The 15,229-nt window shown below is 38.2% G+C and overlaps 1 protein-coding gene across 4 annotated transcripts in view; it reads right to left on the reverse strand.

Moving 5' to 3' along the window:
- Atp7a (ATPase copper transporting alpha) overlaps nt 1-15,229 on the reverse strand; it is a 143,635-nt gene that overhangs the window by 107,228 nt on the left and 21,178 nt on the right. Inside the window, exons 1-2 of one of the 4 annotated variants that reach the window (XM_071606044.1) lie at nt 13,512-13,561; nt 5,352-5,428 (exon numbers count right to left, since the gene is read on the reverse strand). The exons of 1 other annotated variant lie outside the window; for it this stretch is intronic. Coding sequence is in view for 1 of the 3 variants with exons in the window: in XM_071606042.1 (XP_071462143.1) it covers nt 13,512-13,588 (77 nt within the window). In the remaining 2 variants the exon portion in view is untranslated. Of the gene's footprint in view, nt 1-5,351; nt 5,429-13,511; nt 13,621-15,229 lie in introns of those variants that run through there. 2 more of the 4 variants (XM_071606043.1, XM_071606042.1) reach the window with 2 other exon arrangements.

Raw genomic sequence — 15,229 nt, forward strand, 5'->3', positions numbered from 1 at the left:
ATTTTCTTCATTTTCAGACATCAGAAAAGACTCCTGGGTCGAGGTTGGGTTAAATTTTTGCAATGGGTCCATTGGGAGGTGAGCAAACCCTCAAAAAAGTTGCTCCCACTGTTGCTTGGGAGGAAAAAAAACTGTAGCCCTGAGACTAAAACCTCAAACTTCACCAGCTGGTGAGACGAGTGGAGCCCGAACTTTCCTTTTTTTAAAGTGTTGGGGATCAAAACTCAAGGCCCTGTATATACATATGCTAGGCAAGCACACCGCCACTGAGCCATACCCCTAGCCCATTGAATTACACTTTAAATGCTACCAAGAGTTCCCTTAAACAAACCACTTTAATCTACAAAAGGGTTAAGTATTTAATGAAATAAATAAAAGAGGTGATGTGAAAATTTCTACTAACCTATCTAACATATTCTTTCTCCCCCTTGGATAGAACTCTGGAACAGGCTATATTGGTTCCAATCCTGGTTTTGCCACTTGGTCTCTTTAAGTTTTAACTTTCCCTGGCTAAAAAATAAGAATTAGGTATAGCATTGCTATAAGTGAAATAGTCTATGCAAATTGCTTAGTATAGTTTCCTCAAACACAGTCAACTATCAATGCATAAGAACTGTTTTCTGTTTTTTATTAGAAATATTACAATGTGTTGGTAGCATTAAGAGTCAAATCATGACTGCAGTGCCCAGCATTAAGGGTTGTCGTTTACTTGATTAAGAACCTGTAGAGTGAAATTGTATTGAGTGATCTGAATGAATAAAGCATTGAGCAGGGGAAAAAAAGAGTCAAATCATGGAAAGGATATTTTGCAAGTCTGCAAAAACAAGCAATTCAGGATGGGGTTGTGGCTCAGTGATAGCCACTTAGCACATGCGAGGCCCTGGGTTTGATCCTCAGTAACACATAAAAATAAATAAATAAATGAATAAATAAAAGTATTGTGTCCAACTACAACTAAAAAACAAATATTAAAAAAAACCAAGCAATTCTTTTATGATAATTCTTTAAAAATATCCCACTTGATGTTCATAAATATGGACAACCTACCTAAAGCTATCTTCTGCCAGTCCCCCTATCACAATCTCTTTTTTTTTTTCCTTTTTGGTACTAGTGATTGAACCAGGCCTTGTGCATACTAGGCAATCATGCTACCACTGAGCTATACCCTCAGACCTTTTTAGTTTATTCTGAGACAGGGTCTTGTTAGTTGCCCAAACTGGCCTTGAACTTTTAATCCTCCTGACCCAACTTCTGAAGTAGCTGGGATTAGAGGTGTGCACCATCATGTCCATCTAAAACATTTTGTGTTATATTTCATCACAACACCCATCACTACTTGATATCTATTTCCTTTGTTTAGTTAATGTCAGTCTCCCCTTTCCACAACATAAACTCCATGAAAGTAGAAAAGCATAATGGTTAAAAACACAGACTCAGAAGCCAGACTGAGCTGGGTGCAGTGACACACTCCTGTAATCCCAGCAACTCTGGAGGCTGAAGCAGGAGGATCACAAATTCAAGGCCAGCCTCAACAACTTAGCAAGGCCCTTTCTCAAAATAAAAAGAACTGGGAATGTAACTCAGTGGTACAGTACCCATGGGTTCCATTGCCAATACTGGGTGGGGGTCAGACAGCCTGGGTTTGATTCTTATCTGATGTTTATTAGCTGTGTGACTGGAAAATTCACCTAACCTCTATGTCTCAGTTTCCTTATCTGTAAAATAGGGATAATAACTTCATCTGTTTCAGAGGGTTGTTTTGAGAATTAAACAATATATGTAAAGTACTCAGGGGGCTGGGGATGTGGCTCAAGCGGTAGCACGCTCGCCTGGCATGCGTGCGGCCCGGGTTCGATCATCAGCACCACATACAAACAAGATGTTGTGTCCGCCGAAAACTAAAATAAATAAATAAATATTAAAATTCTCTCTCCCTCTCTTCTCTCACTCTCTCTTTAAAAAAAAAGAAAAGAAAAAAAAATAAAGTACTCAGAAAAGAACCAAGTGTTTAGTAAAAAACTCAATAAATGTTAGTTTTTATTATTGAGCTGGTTCACTGCTGTCATTCCTGCAGATTAAACTGGCACTTAATAAACATTTATTAGATAAATGAATAGTAAGATCGTAATGTTCCAGTCAGTCTTAAAGTTCAGCAAAGTTCTTAAAAGATGGAGTTGGGAAAAAGACTGGGAAAAGGTGCTTTCAGTGGGATCAAAGTCTCAGTTCACATTCAATCTACCACCCTAAGTGGAAAGTGTTACTGGTCACCATTGGGGAATGATCTAAATTCCTTTGGCAGCTAGGAAAATCCCTAGGTAATCCCTTTTCTACTATCAACAGTGCTTTGTAGGTACTAACTGATTTAACCCTCACAACAACTTTGAGCTAAGCAATACAAATATCCCCCTCTCAACAAATGGGAACACAGAGGCACAAATAGTTTTAAGTTGCTAAGTCTAAACTCAAACCCAAGAAGCCATGCAAGGCCTCAGGTTCAATTCCAGTGTAGGGAAAAAAATGTTTATTTCTAGAACCCATGCTTTTAACTACTATGTATTTCAGTAGAATAAATGGCAGCTAGCTATCTTTTTTCTTGTGGAACCCTGTCATGTCTACTCTGGGGAATTATTTTCTCTGGGATCATTCAGTTTTCAAAAGAAATATTCTCGGGCTGGGGATGTGGCTCAAGCGGTAGGGCGCTCGCCTGGCATGCGTGTGACCCGGGTTCGATCCTCAGCACCACATACAAACAAAGATGTTGTGTCTGCCGAGAACTAGAAAATAAATTAAAAAAAAAAAAACAATAAAAAAAAAGAAATATTCTCTAACCTCCTACCTGAGGACTAAGTTATATTTGCTGATATATTTGGGAGCAAGGTGAGAGGAAGAGGCTGTCTATTCAGTATGCAACTCCCACTGAATCTCCCTGCTTCAGTGCCCTGCACTTTGCCCCCCGCCTTTCAGATTCACTTAGTCCAGGGACTACTTCTGGTCTCTTTCCTTGGAGGGCAAGATAGGGGATGTACAGCAGGAATGGGAAGAGACCTAAGCAGTCCAAGTCCTTTGTTCAGTTTTTAAAACCTTTCCCTTATTTTCAGTCTTTGGTCTCCTCTTTGCCTTTCAGGAAGAACCATTTAGCTTCAAGTGCCAAGCCTCTCCTGGGTGATGTGATATTAAAGAACTCAGTACTTATTGATATCTCCCTCTGCAGAAAGCTTCCCCCTCTTACCAGCTTCCAGTAATGTGTTAAAATTATTCCTAATCTGGGGCTGGGGTTGTATGTAGCTCAGCAGTAGAGCACTCACCTAGCATGTGAGAGGCCCTAGGTTCGATCCTCAGCACTACTTAAAAATAAATAAATTAATTAATTAAATAAAACTATAACTAAAAAATAAATATTAAAAAAATATTCCTAATCTGATGTTCCTCTCTTGTTCTCTCTTTGTCCTTGCAAGTTTAAGTCTACATGCATGTGGTGGGGGGGGGGCGGTTACAGGAGATAAAAACCAGAGCCTTGAGCGTGCTTAGATAAGCATTCTAGCATTGAGCTCAAAACCCAGTACCCACCATCCTTTTTGAGATAGGGTCTTGCTAAATTACCCAGGCTGGCCTCCAGCTTGCAACTCTCCTGCTTCAGCCCTAGGAGTAGCTGGGATTACAAATGTGAGCCATTTGTAATCACACCAGGCTAGGATTAAACCTTTTAAAGTTTCAGTCATGGTGGCACTAAAATAGGAAGATCACAAATTCAAGCCAGTCTCAGCAACTTATTGAGACCCTCAGCAACTTATCAAGACCCCATCTCAAAACAAAACAAAAAAAATATTTCAAAAGGGCTAAGAGTCTAGCTTTGTGGTGTAGCACCCTAGATTCAATCCCCAGTACCAAATAAATTGAGTTTCACTACCTGGACTGGATATCTTGGCATATACCTATTATTTCGGCCACTCTGGAGGCTGAGGCAGGCAGATCACAAGTTTGAGGCCAGCTCAGCATCTTAGCAAGCCTCTGTCTCAAAATAAACAATAAAAAAATACAACTCAGTGTTAAGAGTGCCTCTGGGTTCAAGCCCCAGGAAAGAAAGAAAAGAAAAGAAAAAGAAAGAAAGAGAAGGGAAAAGAAGGGAAGAAAAAGGAAAAGAAAAGAAAGATAGTTTCGGGTTGGGGATGTGGCTCAAGCAGTAGCGTGCTCGCCTGGCATGCGTGCGGCCCGGGTTCGATCCTCAGCACCACATACTAACAAAGATGTTGTGTCCGCCGAAAACTAAAAAATAAATAAAAATTTAAAAAAAAGAAGAGACATCTAGAAAAAAAAAAAAAAGAAAGATAGTTTCATTCCTGTCACTCATGGTGGCATGCACCTGTGTGTAGTCCCAGCTACTTGGGAGGCAGTGGTGGGTAGATCACTTGAGCCAAGGAGTTCAAGGCCAGCCTGGGCAACACAGCAAGATGCAATCTCAAAACAGCAATAAACCTTCTTTACTGTCATAACAGTAGTTTTGAGGAGGACAAGAGTTAAACATTTGTGGTCAAGTGGCCATGTTTAACCCCATATGCTACTTTTATAGATTTCTTTTTAGCCAGAGGTAGTAGTGCACACCTGTAATCCCAGTGACTTGGGAGGCTGAGATAGGAGGATTGTAAGGTAGAGGCCAGTCTCAGCAATGCAACTTAGCAAGACCCTGTCTCAAAATAAAAATAAATACTGTGTGTAGAAATATATTAAATTTGAATAATTTAGTGACCATGGCAATAGTGAAGTCTATTAAACTGACAATGTATCATAATTGTGCTGTTATCAGAATTATCAGGCATTTCCTTACACCAGATTGTTGTATTTCTCATAGTTTTGACATATTACATGTTGGTGAGCTGTTCTCTCAGACTCTGAAAGTTATTTGTGACATTTTTGTGATTTCAGTGACTTTCATCAAAGCATTTCATGAACTTCACCTATAATATCGAAGTAAATAAATACATTTGACATGTTCTAATCTACCTAAAATAAATAAATAAAAATTAAAATTAAATTGGAGTATAGCTCAGTGATAGAGTACCCTTAGGTTAAATCTTTAGTACCAGAAAAAATGTTACTTTTTCAAATGCAGATTTTAAAAATAGAAGATAAGGGCTGGAGGTATAGCTCAATGGTAGAGCCTCTGCTTAGGATGGGTGAAGCCATGAGTTCAATCTTCAGAACCACAATAAAAATAAAACAGAAAATGACTGTGGCTATGAGTGAAAATATGGGTGAAGGGAAGGAGAATTAAAGGAATTAAGACATACTTAGTTCCTATCATATACCAGGCATTTTAAAACATTTTAATGCTGGCTAGGCATGGTGATGCATACCTATAATCCCAGTTACTGTGGAAGCTGAGGCAGGAGGATCACAAGTTCAAGGTCAGCCTGGGTAATCTTGTGAGACCCTGTCTCAAAAAAAAAAAAAAAAAAACTTTAATTGTAATAATCACATGAAACTGTCCTTTTTAGAAAAGCTGAAATTCAAGTTCAGAGAAGTAATGAGGGCTCCTTTGCCTAATGTCAAGAATTTAATGAATGGTAAAATCTGACTCTTAACATAGATCTATGAGACTCCAAAAGGTATGCTCTTTCCCCTACTTTTGATGTTGTCTGGAAAGAACAGTTCAGGCAAAAGATGACATGCTTAACTCAAGTAGTGATCAGCTCCCCTGGAATTAGGAAGGGGGGAGGGTAGAGCTGGAATTAGGAAGGGGGTAGGTTCAAGAGATTATCTGGATATACAGCAGCAGCATTATGGTACTGTTCTCAAGCATAGAGAGAACACTCAAAGGTCAGCTTTGTACAGATATAGGCAAAGATTAATACATCAATACATGGCACTGTAGTGACAGACACATTCATTCTCACTCATCCTGAGAAGACAAACAATATCCTCTTTTCCCCTTAATCTAAAACAAACATATACTTTTCAACTCTCCCACTTCCTTACCATTTTCTACATTTATATCCTCTACCACTTCTGGGCAGCTAGTCATTCAATCCTGCCCCCTCAAGTTCTATAGAATCCCCCAGTCCTTTGCCTAGCATAAAGAAACACATTCCAGAAATATTTCCTCCCTGGGTTACAAATGCAACCAGTTGTCCTGCCCTGACCAAAAATAATATGTAAAGGTTAGGGGTATCTTGACCCTACATTATCGAAAAAAATACACTGCATCACTAGCACATCTCTCTGCACACACATTGTGTTTGTCAGCTTTCCATCATTGTAACAATATACCTGAGATTAGTAACCTATACGGAAGAAAAGTTTATTGTGAGCTCACAGATTCAGAGGTTTCAGTCCAAGGTTACTTGGCCCAGTCACCTTTGGGCCTGTGGCCAGGCAGCATCAGGGTAGGGAATATGTAGTGGAGGAGGCTGCTCCCCTTATGGCAGCTGGGAAACAAAGAGAGAAATGGGCCAGGATCCCAATATACCCTTCAAAGTATGACCCCAATGACGTACTTCCTCCAATTAGGCCCCAATGACGTACTTCCTCCAATTAGGCCCCACCTACTAAAGATTTTACTACCTCTCAATAGCACCATCAGCTAAAAACCAAGCCTTCAACATATGATCTTTGGAGGACTTTTTGTTTGTTTGTTTTTTGTACCAGGGATGGAACCCAGGGGTACTTCACCACTGAACCGCATCCCCAGCCCTTTTTTACCATATTTTTTTTTTTAGAGATAGGTTCTCTCTAAGTTTCTTAGGACCTTGCTAAATTGGATCTTGCTAAATTGCTGAGGCTGGATCTGAACTCACAGTTCTCCTGCCTCAGCCAACCCAGCTGCTGAGATTACAGGTGTGAACCACCACAATCAGCAGGGACATTTAAGATCCAAATCAGGGCTGGGTTTGTGGCTTAGCGGTAGAGCCCTCACCTAGCACATGCAAGGTCCTGGGTTCGATCCTCAGTACCACATAAAAATAAATAAATAAATTTTATCCTTATAAAAAAAGGATCCAAACCATAACACATGATAAGTCCTCAATACATATTTATTGAATGAATATCTTCAATTTTAAAATGGGTTCCTTGAACAGTTTTTTCTCAATTAATTTTGATGATAAACTATACTTTCTTTCTTTTTAAAATTTATTATTTTTGGTACTATGGATGGAATCCAAGGGAGCTTAACCACCAAGCCACATCTCCAGCACTTTTTTTTGTTGTTGTTGTTGCCAGGGCTTTGTGCATGTGGGGCAAGCACTCTACCAACTGAGCTATATCCCCAGCCCACTTTTTCATATTTTATTTAAAGACAGGTCTTGCTAAATTGCTTAGGGTCTTCCTAAGTTGTGAGTCTGGCTTTGAACACACAATCCTCCTGCTTCGGCCTCCCAAGCTGCTGGGATTACAGGTGTGCGCCATCACGCCTGGCTATACTTTATTATAGAAAGAATGTTATGTATGATGGCTAGGCTAACAGATCAGTCTTCATAAGTTTATTTAGACAATAATGCAGCTGTTCTACATACTAATAGTACTCTAATAATGGGCATGGAGGTACACGCCTATGATCTCAGCTACCTGAGAGCCTGAGGCAGGAGGATCACAAGTTTAAGGCCAGCATGAGTAATTTAATAAGACCTATCCCAAATAAAACTGAAAAGGACTAGGAATGTAGTTCAGCGATAGAGCACTAACCTAACACATATGAGGCCCTGGATTCAATATTCACTACTGCAAAAAATATGAATTATACCCTAACAATGTTTGTTATAGGAATATACATAAACATTCTAATTAGGAAACTAAGATGCAAAGAAACGTATAACTCCTGCTGACATTTCCAGCTAAAGATAAAACTTCTCTGCCCAATGGAGGCAATGGTAGAGATAAGTATACTCTAAACTCAAAAGACATGTAGCAATAAGGTAAATACATGTGAGGTCTTTCATATATAAGGGTCATAATTAAATCAGCCATTGGGATTCTGCTTAGAAACGCATTAAAGCACTAAAAACAATACTATATTTTAAAAGTCTTTTATACAAGTGATTAATATCAAAATAGTTTTGGGTGAATGAACTCTGATACACTGTTGATGGCAATATAAACTAAAAACTACAAGGTTTCCAAAAGACAATTTGGCCAAATTTATCAAAACCCTTTGCTATGGTTTGGATGAAATGCCCCCTTCCCCAGACTCATGTGTTAAAAGGCTTAATCCTCAGTTTGGCACTACTAGAAGGTAGTGAAAACTGTAAGAAATAGGGCCCAGGCTGGGTGTGGTGGCACACACCTGTAATCCCAGTGACTTGGGAAGATGAGGCAGGAGGATCACAAGTTCAGAGCCAGCCTAAGCAACTTAGTGAGGCCCTAAGCAACCTAATTAGACGTTGTCTCAAAATAAAAAATAAAAAGGGGCTGAAGATATTGCTCAGTGGTTAAGCACCCCTTGGTTCTATCTGTGGTACCAGCAGGAGGTCTTAAGTCATTTGGTGTGGGCCCTAGAAGACAACAGCGGGGCCCTGACCCTGCCTCTTTTTCACACCCAGAAGTGAAGTGAACAGGCTCCCGTTGCTACCTGCCCCACCATCATCATGTCCTCTGTCAAATATAGGCCCAAAGCAATGGGGTCAATTAATTTTATAATAGAATAAGTTATAGAATAATCAATTTTAGTAATGGACTAAAACTTCCACAACTTAAAAAAAATTAAGAAACTTATTTTTAAAGGATTGGATCTGTGTGCTATGGCACTCACCTGTAATCCCAGTGACTTAGGAGGCCGAGGCAGGAAGATCACAAGTTCAAAGCCAGCCTCAGCAACTTAGCAAGGCCCTAAGCAACTCGATGAGACCCTGTCTCTAAATAAAATACAAAATAGGACTGGGGATGTGGCTCAGTGGCCAAGTGCCCCTGATTTCAATTCCCAATGCCAAAAAAATAAAAAGGGCTGGGATGTAGCTCAGTGGTAAAGAGTCCTTGGGTCCAATCCCCAGTACCAAACAAACAAAATCTCCAAAACTGTGAGCCAAACTATCCTTTCATCTTACAAGTTGACCGTTTCAAGTATTTCACCACAGTAATGGAAAGCTGCTTACTATATCCTTAAAATATACATACTGCTGGGCACGGTGGCCACACCTGTAATCCCAGCAGCTCCAGAGGCTGAGGCAGAAGGATAAGGATCATCAGCCTCAGCAACTTAGAGAGGCACTTAGCAACTCAGCGAGACCCTGTCACTAAATAAAGTATAAAAAAGGGCTGGTGATGTTGTTCAGTGGTTAACCACCCCTGGTTTCAATTCTCAGTATCAAACACACACACACACACACACACACACACACACACACACACTTATATATACAATGGAATATTACTCAGCCATAAAGGAGAATGAAATTATGGCATTTGCTGGTAAATGGATAGAACTGGAGAATATCATACTAAGTGAAATAAGCCAATCTCAAAGAACTAAAGGCTGAATGTTCTCTCTGATTTGTGGATGCTAACCACAAACAGGGGAAGTTGGGGAGGGGAATAATAGAAATAGATTGGACTGAACAGTGGGTAACAGAAGGAGGGAAGAGGGGAGGGGAATAGGAAGGAAAGTAGAATTAATTGGTCATAACTTCCATAGCCTTGTATTTGTATACATGACCAGAGTAACTTCATATTATGTATGACTACAAAAGTGGGAACCTAATAAAATAAGTTATATTTTATGTATGTATAATCTGCCAAAATATTTTCTACTCTCATGCATAACTAAAAATTACACACACACACACACACACACACACTATGTATCCAAAAATTTCCATGTCTTAGAATATATAAAAGGAGGGGAAAATTGCAATAATACTGAGATGTGTGATTAAGTATGCTTATCACAATGTTGTCCATATTATTGAAAACCTGGAACTAAACTAAATACTGACATAAAATTAGTAATCTAAGTTGTCCAGTCTTGGGGCTGGGGATGTGGCTCAAGCAGTAACGCGCTTGCCTGGCATGCGTGGGGCACTGGGTTCGATCCTCAGCACCACATACAAATAAAATAAAGATGTTGTGTTCACCGAAAACTGAAAAATAAATATTAAAAACTCTCTCTCTCTCTCCTCTCTCTCTTTAAAAAAACATAAAAAATTAATTGTCCAGTCTTTATTAAAAATACACAGTTGTACACTTAATGACACCAGATGATATCTGTGATGAGTTAGGTAAAGAGAGAGGGAGAGAGGGCCGCGGGGGAGAGGAGGAGAGCAGGATGGGCAGGCTACAAAGAAAATGTACTGCAGTCCTATTTTTATAAAAATATTCTAGGGCTGAGGTTGTGGCTCAGTGGTAGAGCACTTATCTAGCATGTGTGAGGCACTGGGTTCGATTCTTAGCACCACATATAGAAATAAATAAAAGTCTATAAACAACTAAAAAGGATCTTAAAAAATATTCTGTATATTTACATACATGACAAGCTGGGGATATAGCTCAGAGGTAAATGGCTTGTCTAGTATATGTGAGGCCCTGAGTTAAATCCCTAGTACCGCAGAAAAAAAATTCTAATACATTTATGTACACATGAGAATATATTATGTGAGAAAAATACTTTTACAATTTATACCAGAATTTTAACAGTGGCTAACCCCAGATGGCAGCAGAGAGGGTGGTTTTTACTTTTTTTATTCATTTAGCCAGTAAATATTTATTGACGTCTTTCTATGTTTAAGGTACCATTCTAGGTGTTAATGATACAGCAGTGAAGAAGATAGACACAGTCTCTGCTTCCATGGAGCCTACATTCTTAGAATGGGAGACGGACAATAAGCAAAGAAACCTACAGTGGGGTGCAGTGGCACATGGCTGTAATCCCAGTTATTGGGAGGCTGAGGCAGAAGGATTACAAATTCAAGGCTTCCCTAGGCAACACAGCAAGACACATATAAAAAGAAAGAAAAGAAAGGAAGGAAGGAAGAAAAGGAAATATATAAGGTCAAGTTGTAACAAATGCTGTAAAGAAACATATAGATCCTAGAAAGGAGAGATATTTATATACTGTCTGGATTTTGTTTTTACACTAGGAATTTATCAATGTTCTAGTCAGAAATAAAAAGTATTTTTATTTTGGAAAAAGTAAATGCATTTCAAGGATACTTTTGGAGGACTCCTGCATCAGATCCCCTTCAAGATCTATGAATGTTAAAATTTAAAGTTTATATATTTTAGTTTTTTGGGAAAAAATCACTTGTACAAAATGCCTCATTTCTTAGTGCTACTCAATAAAAGGCACTACAGATTTATATAAACATGCTGGAGGCTCAATTTCATGGGATTCCCAGAGTATCACCTTAAACGTTTCTAGTCAATATAGAAGAGCCTAATAAACCCAAAAGAGTTGTTTTGTTTCAGTTCCAAAATTGCAGAATTGTCACTCTAGAGACAACTGTTGAGATTGTTTTATGGCAATGAAGAAAAAGTATTATTGCTTTCTGCAAATGAGAACAATGAGCCAAGCTTTTCTCTAAGTTCCCTGAGACCACAAAGTTCCAGAACAAGAAGACATGAAGGCAAAAAGGGACCTAGAATTGAAACTACACAGACATTATGAGCAGGCAACAAGTATTTCTAAGTATAATCTCCATTGATAAGTAATAGAATTAAACTGTGTATGTGTGCTTGAAAGCCTAGATATTAAAAACCCTCCTATCAAGAGGACAAGGGCATGTGCTGAGGCTGTAGCTCAGTGACAGAGCACTTGCCTTGCAAGTGTGAGGTACTGGGTTCGATCCTCAGCACCACATAAAAATAAATGAATAAAGATATTATGTCCATCTACAACTAAAAATCTTTTAAAAAGAGGACAAGGACATGATACTGAGGGCAGTTTTTGCTGAGCTATTTTTACTCTGTGCTAGCCCTCCTCTTAATCAACAAATTGCATTCAGAAAATTATGGTTTTCTGAGGAATTTCTATACTGCTTTCCAGAGTGGCTGCACCAATTTTTAGTCCCACCAGCAATGTATGAGTGTAACTTATTCCCCACATCCTCACCAATGGTTATTGTTACTTGTACATCAACATTTATAATAGTTCAATCCACGATAGCTAAACTATAAAACCAACCTGGTTTTATTTATGTATTTATTTATTTATGTATTTATTTATTTATGTATTCATCAACAGATGAGTACATAAATAAAATATGGTATATATACACAATGGAGTATTAGTCATAATGAGTGACTTTATGACATTTGCCAGCAAATGGATGGATCTGGAAACTATCACACTAAGTGAAATAATCCAGTCCCAAAAAGCAAAAGGTTGAATGTTTTCTCTGATATGTGGAAACTAATCCACAATAAGGGGGATGAGGAGAAAAATAGAAGTTCAATAGATTGGACCATGGGAATGGAGGGAAGGGAGGGGTAATAGGAAAAAGAAAGATAGTGGAATGAATCTGACATAATTTCCCTATGTACATATATGAAAACATCATAGTAAATTCCACCAACATGAACATCCACAAGAATGGGATCCTAGAGGCTGGGGTTGTGGCTCAGCGGTAGAGCACTTGCCTACCATGTATAAGGCCCTGGGTTTGATCCTCAGCACCACATAAAAATAAATAAATAAAATAAAGGTATTGTGTCCAAGTACAACTAAAAAATAAATATTTAAAAAAATTAAAAAGAGTAGGATCCTAACTAGAATAAGATATATTCCATGCTTGTATAATTATATCAAAATGGATTCTGCTGTCATATATAACCAAAAAGAACCAAAAAATTTTTTAAAAGAGTGTGAATATAGTTTGTATACAACGAGATAATGAAAAATTGTGCTCTATATGTGTAATATGAATTGTAATGCATTCTGCCATCATATATAACAAATTAGAATAAAAAATTTTTAAAAAACAAAAAGAAAACTATGGTTGCAGGCTTAGAGGTATAGCTAATGACTGCAAAGGACAAGTCACTCCTACAGCGATGAGGTCTACAATCCTGGCTTCATTAGTACTATTTAATCAGCCAAACCAAAAAAGTACCACATAGATTTATACCACAAATCCCATATATACCAGTACTTGACTCATGTTGGCAGAAATCATAATACTCAGTCATCTTGCTAACTATGCAAGGATATCCTTCCTGTAAGGATAAAATCAATCTTACTAGTATTAAAAAAAAAAGCAGTTAATATATTGGTAGAAAAACCATCTGTGCCAGGCATGGTGGCACATGCCTGTAATCCTAGTGACTAGGGAGGCTGAGATAGGAGGATCATAAGTTGGAGGCTAGTCTCTACAACCTTAGCAAGACCCTGTCTCAAAATAAAACAAATAGGGGAGCTAGGGTTGTGGCTCAGTGGTAAAGCACTTGTCTCACATGTGAGGCACTGAGTTCAATTCTCAATAAATGAATAAAATAAAAGTCCATCAACAACTAAAAATATATATTAAAAAATAAATAAAATAAAACAACTAAAAAAGGAAGAGCTGGGGATGTAGCTCAGTGGTAGAGCATACCTGGGTTCAATCCTTCGGCAGACAAACCATTTGGGGGACTGGACCTGTAGCTCAGTGTTAGAGCACTTGCCTGGCATGCATGGGGCCCTCGATTGGATCTTCAACACCACTGAGAAAAAAGAAACACTATTTTGTCATAATTTTTATAGCTGAAATGTTTACATAGCACAATTACAAAATAATTTAGTACACATCTATTTTTCAGAATACTTTGACTTTTTTATAACATTCTTATTTTTCATAAATCTTCTTTTTTAATAAATATTTTCTTAACTTTATTTTATTTATTTATTTTTATGTGGTGCCAAGGATCGAACCCAGGGCCCTGCACATGTAAGGTAAGCGCTCTACCACTGAGCCACAACCCCAGCCCCATAAATCTTCTTTTTTTATACCAAAGAACAATTTTCACCACAAAAAAAACAAACACTTTATAAAGTCCAGATTTATATTCCTAGCCACACACAACCCTTCAATTCCTTTATTGTACTTTTCATAGACTTTGGCTAATAAAGGTAACATTCTCTCCTTCTCTCCCATTCAAAGTTAAATTACTGTCAAGTTAGACAAGAATGTACTGGAATTGTGTAGATCAGTTTTCAGGAAAGGAGTTTTGTTTTTTTTTGTTTTTTTTTTTTTTTAAAGAGAGAGTGAGAGGGCTGGGGATGTGGCTCAAGCGGTAGCGCGCTCGCCTGGCATGCGTGCGGCCCGGGTTCGATCCTCAGCACCACATACAAACAAAGATGTTGTGTCCGCCGAAAACTAAAGAAAATAAATATTAAAAAAACTCTCTCTCTCTCTCTCCCTCTATCACTCTCTCTTTAAAAAAAAAAAGAGTGAGAGATGGAGAGAGAGAGAGAGAGAGAGAGAGAGAGCGCGATACCGCTTGAGCCACATCCCCAGCCCAGGAAAGGAGTTTTAAAGGAAGGAAATAACAATTCAAAATTGTCAAGGACAAATGTTTAGTCAGGTTATTTTTATACAGATGAATATAAATGAATTCAGAGAAGGCCTATGTCATTTCAACTTGAAAACTCTAAGGAGTTTTCAATTGGCAAATTTAAAGTGATTTGTTAATAAATAAGAAAAAGCCCAAATATAGCCTTCTCAAATCCAAAGTATTTCTGGAAATAAAACAAAGTGTGTGATGACTCAAATACATATTTGTTGAACAGAAACAAAGACAAACAGTAATCAAAAAATATTTATGGAGCTTGGATTATAGCTCAATGGTAGAGCACTTGCCTCACATGTGTGAGGCACTGGGTTCGATTCTCAGCACTGCATATGAATAAATGAATAAAATAAAGGTCCATCAACAACTAAAAAAAATTTAAATAATATTTTCTATTTCCAAGGACAGTAGTATGCACCCATAATCCCACTGACTAGGGAGGCTGAAGCAGGAGGATCCCAAGTTCAAGGCCAGCCTCAGTGATTTCACTAAGCCTTAATCAATTTAGCAAGACCCTGTCTTGAAATAAAAAATAAAAAGGGCTGGGGATGCAGCTCAGTAGTTAAGTGGCCCAGGGTTGAATCCCAAGTATCAAAAACAAATAATAATAATAAATCCTATTTTTTGGAATTTAAAGTGTAAATTCAGGGCTAGAAATGTACCTCAGTGGTTAGAGCACTTATCTGTCTAGATGTGAGAAGACCTGGGTTCGATCTCCAGGATTGAAAAAATGGAAAGTTTTGTTTTGGTTTTGGTTTTGGTT

The sequence above is a fragment of the Marmota flaviventris genome, chromosome X (genome assembly GCF_047511675.1).
Source record: "Marmota flaviventris isolate mMarFla1 chromosome X, mMarFla1.hap1, whole genome shotgun sequence".
NCBI classification, from domain to species: domain Eukaryota; kingdom Metazoa; phylum Chordata; class Mammalia; order Rodentia; family Sciuridae; genus Marmota; species Marmota flaviventris.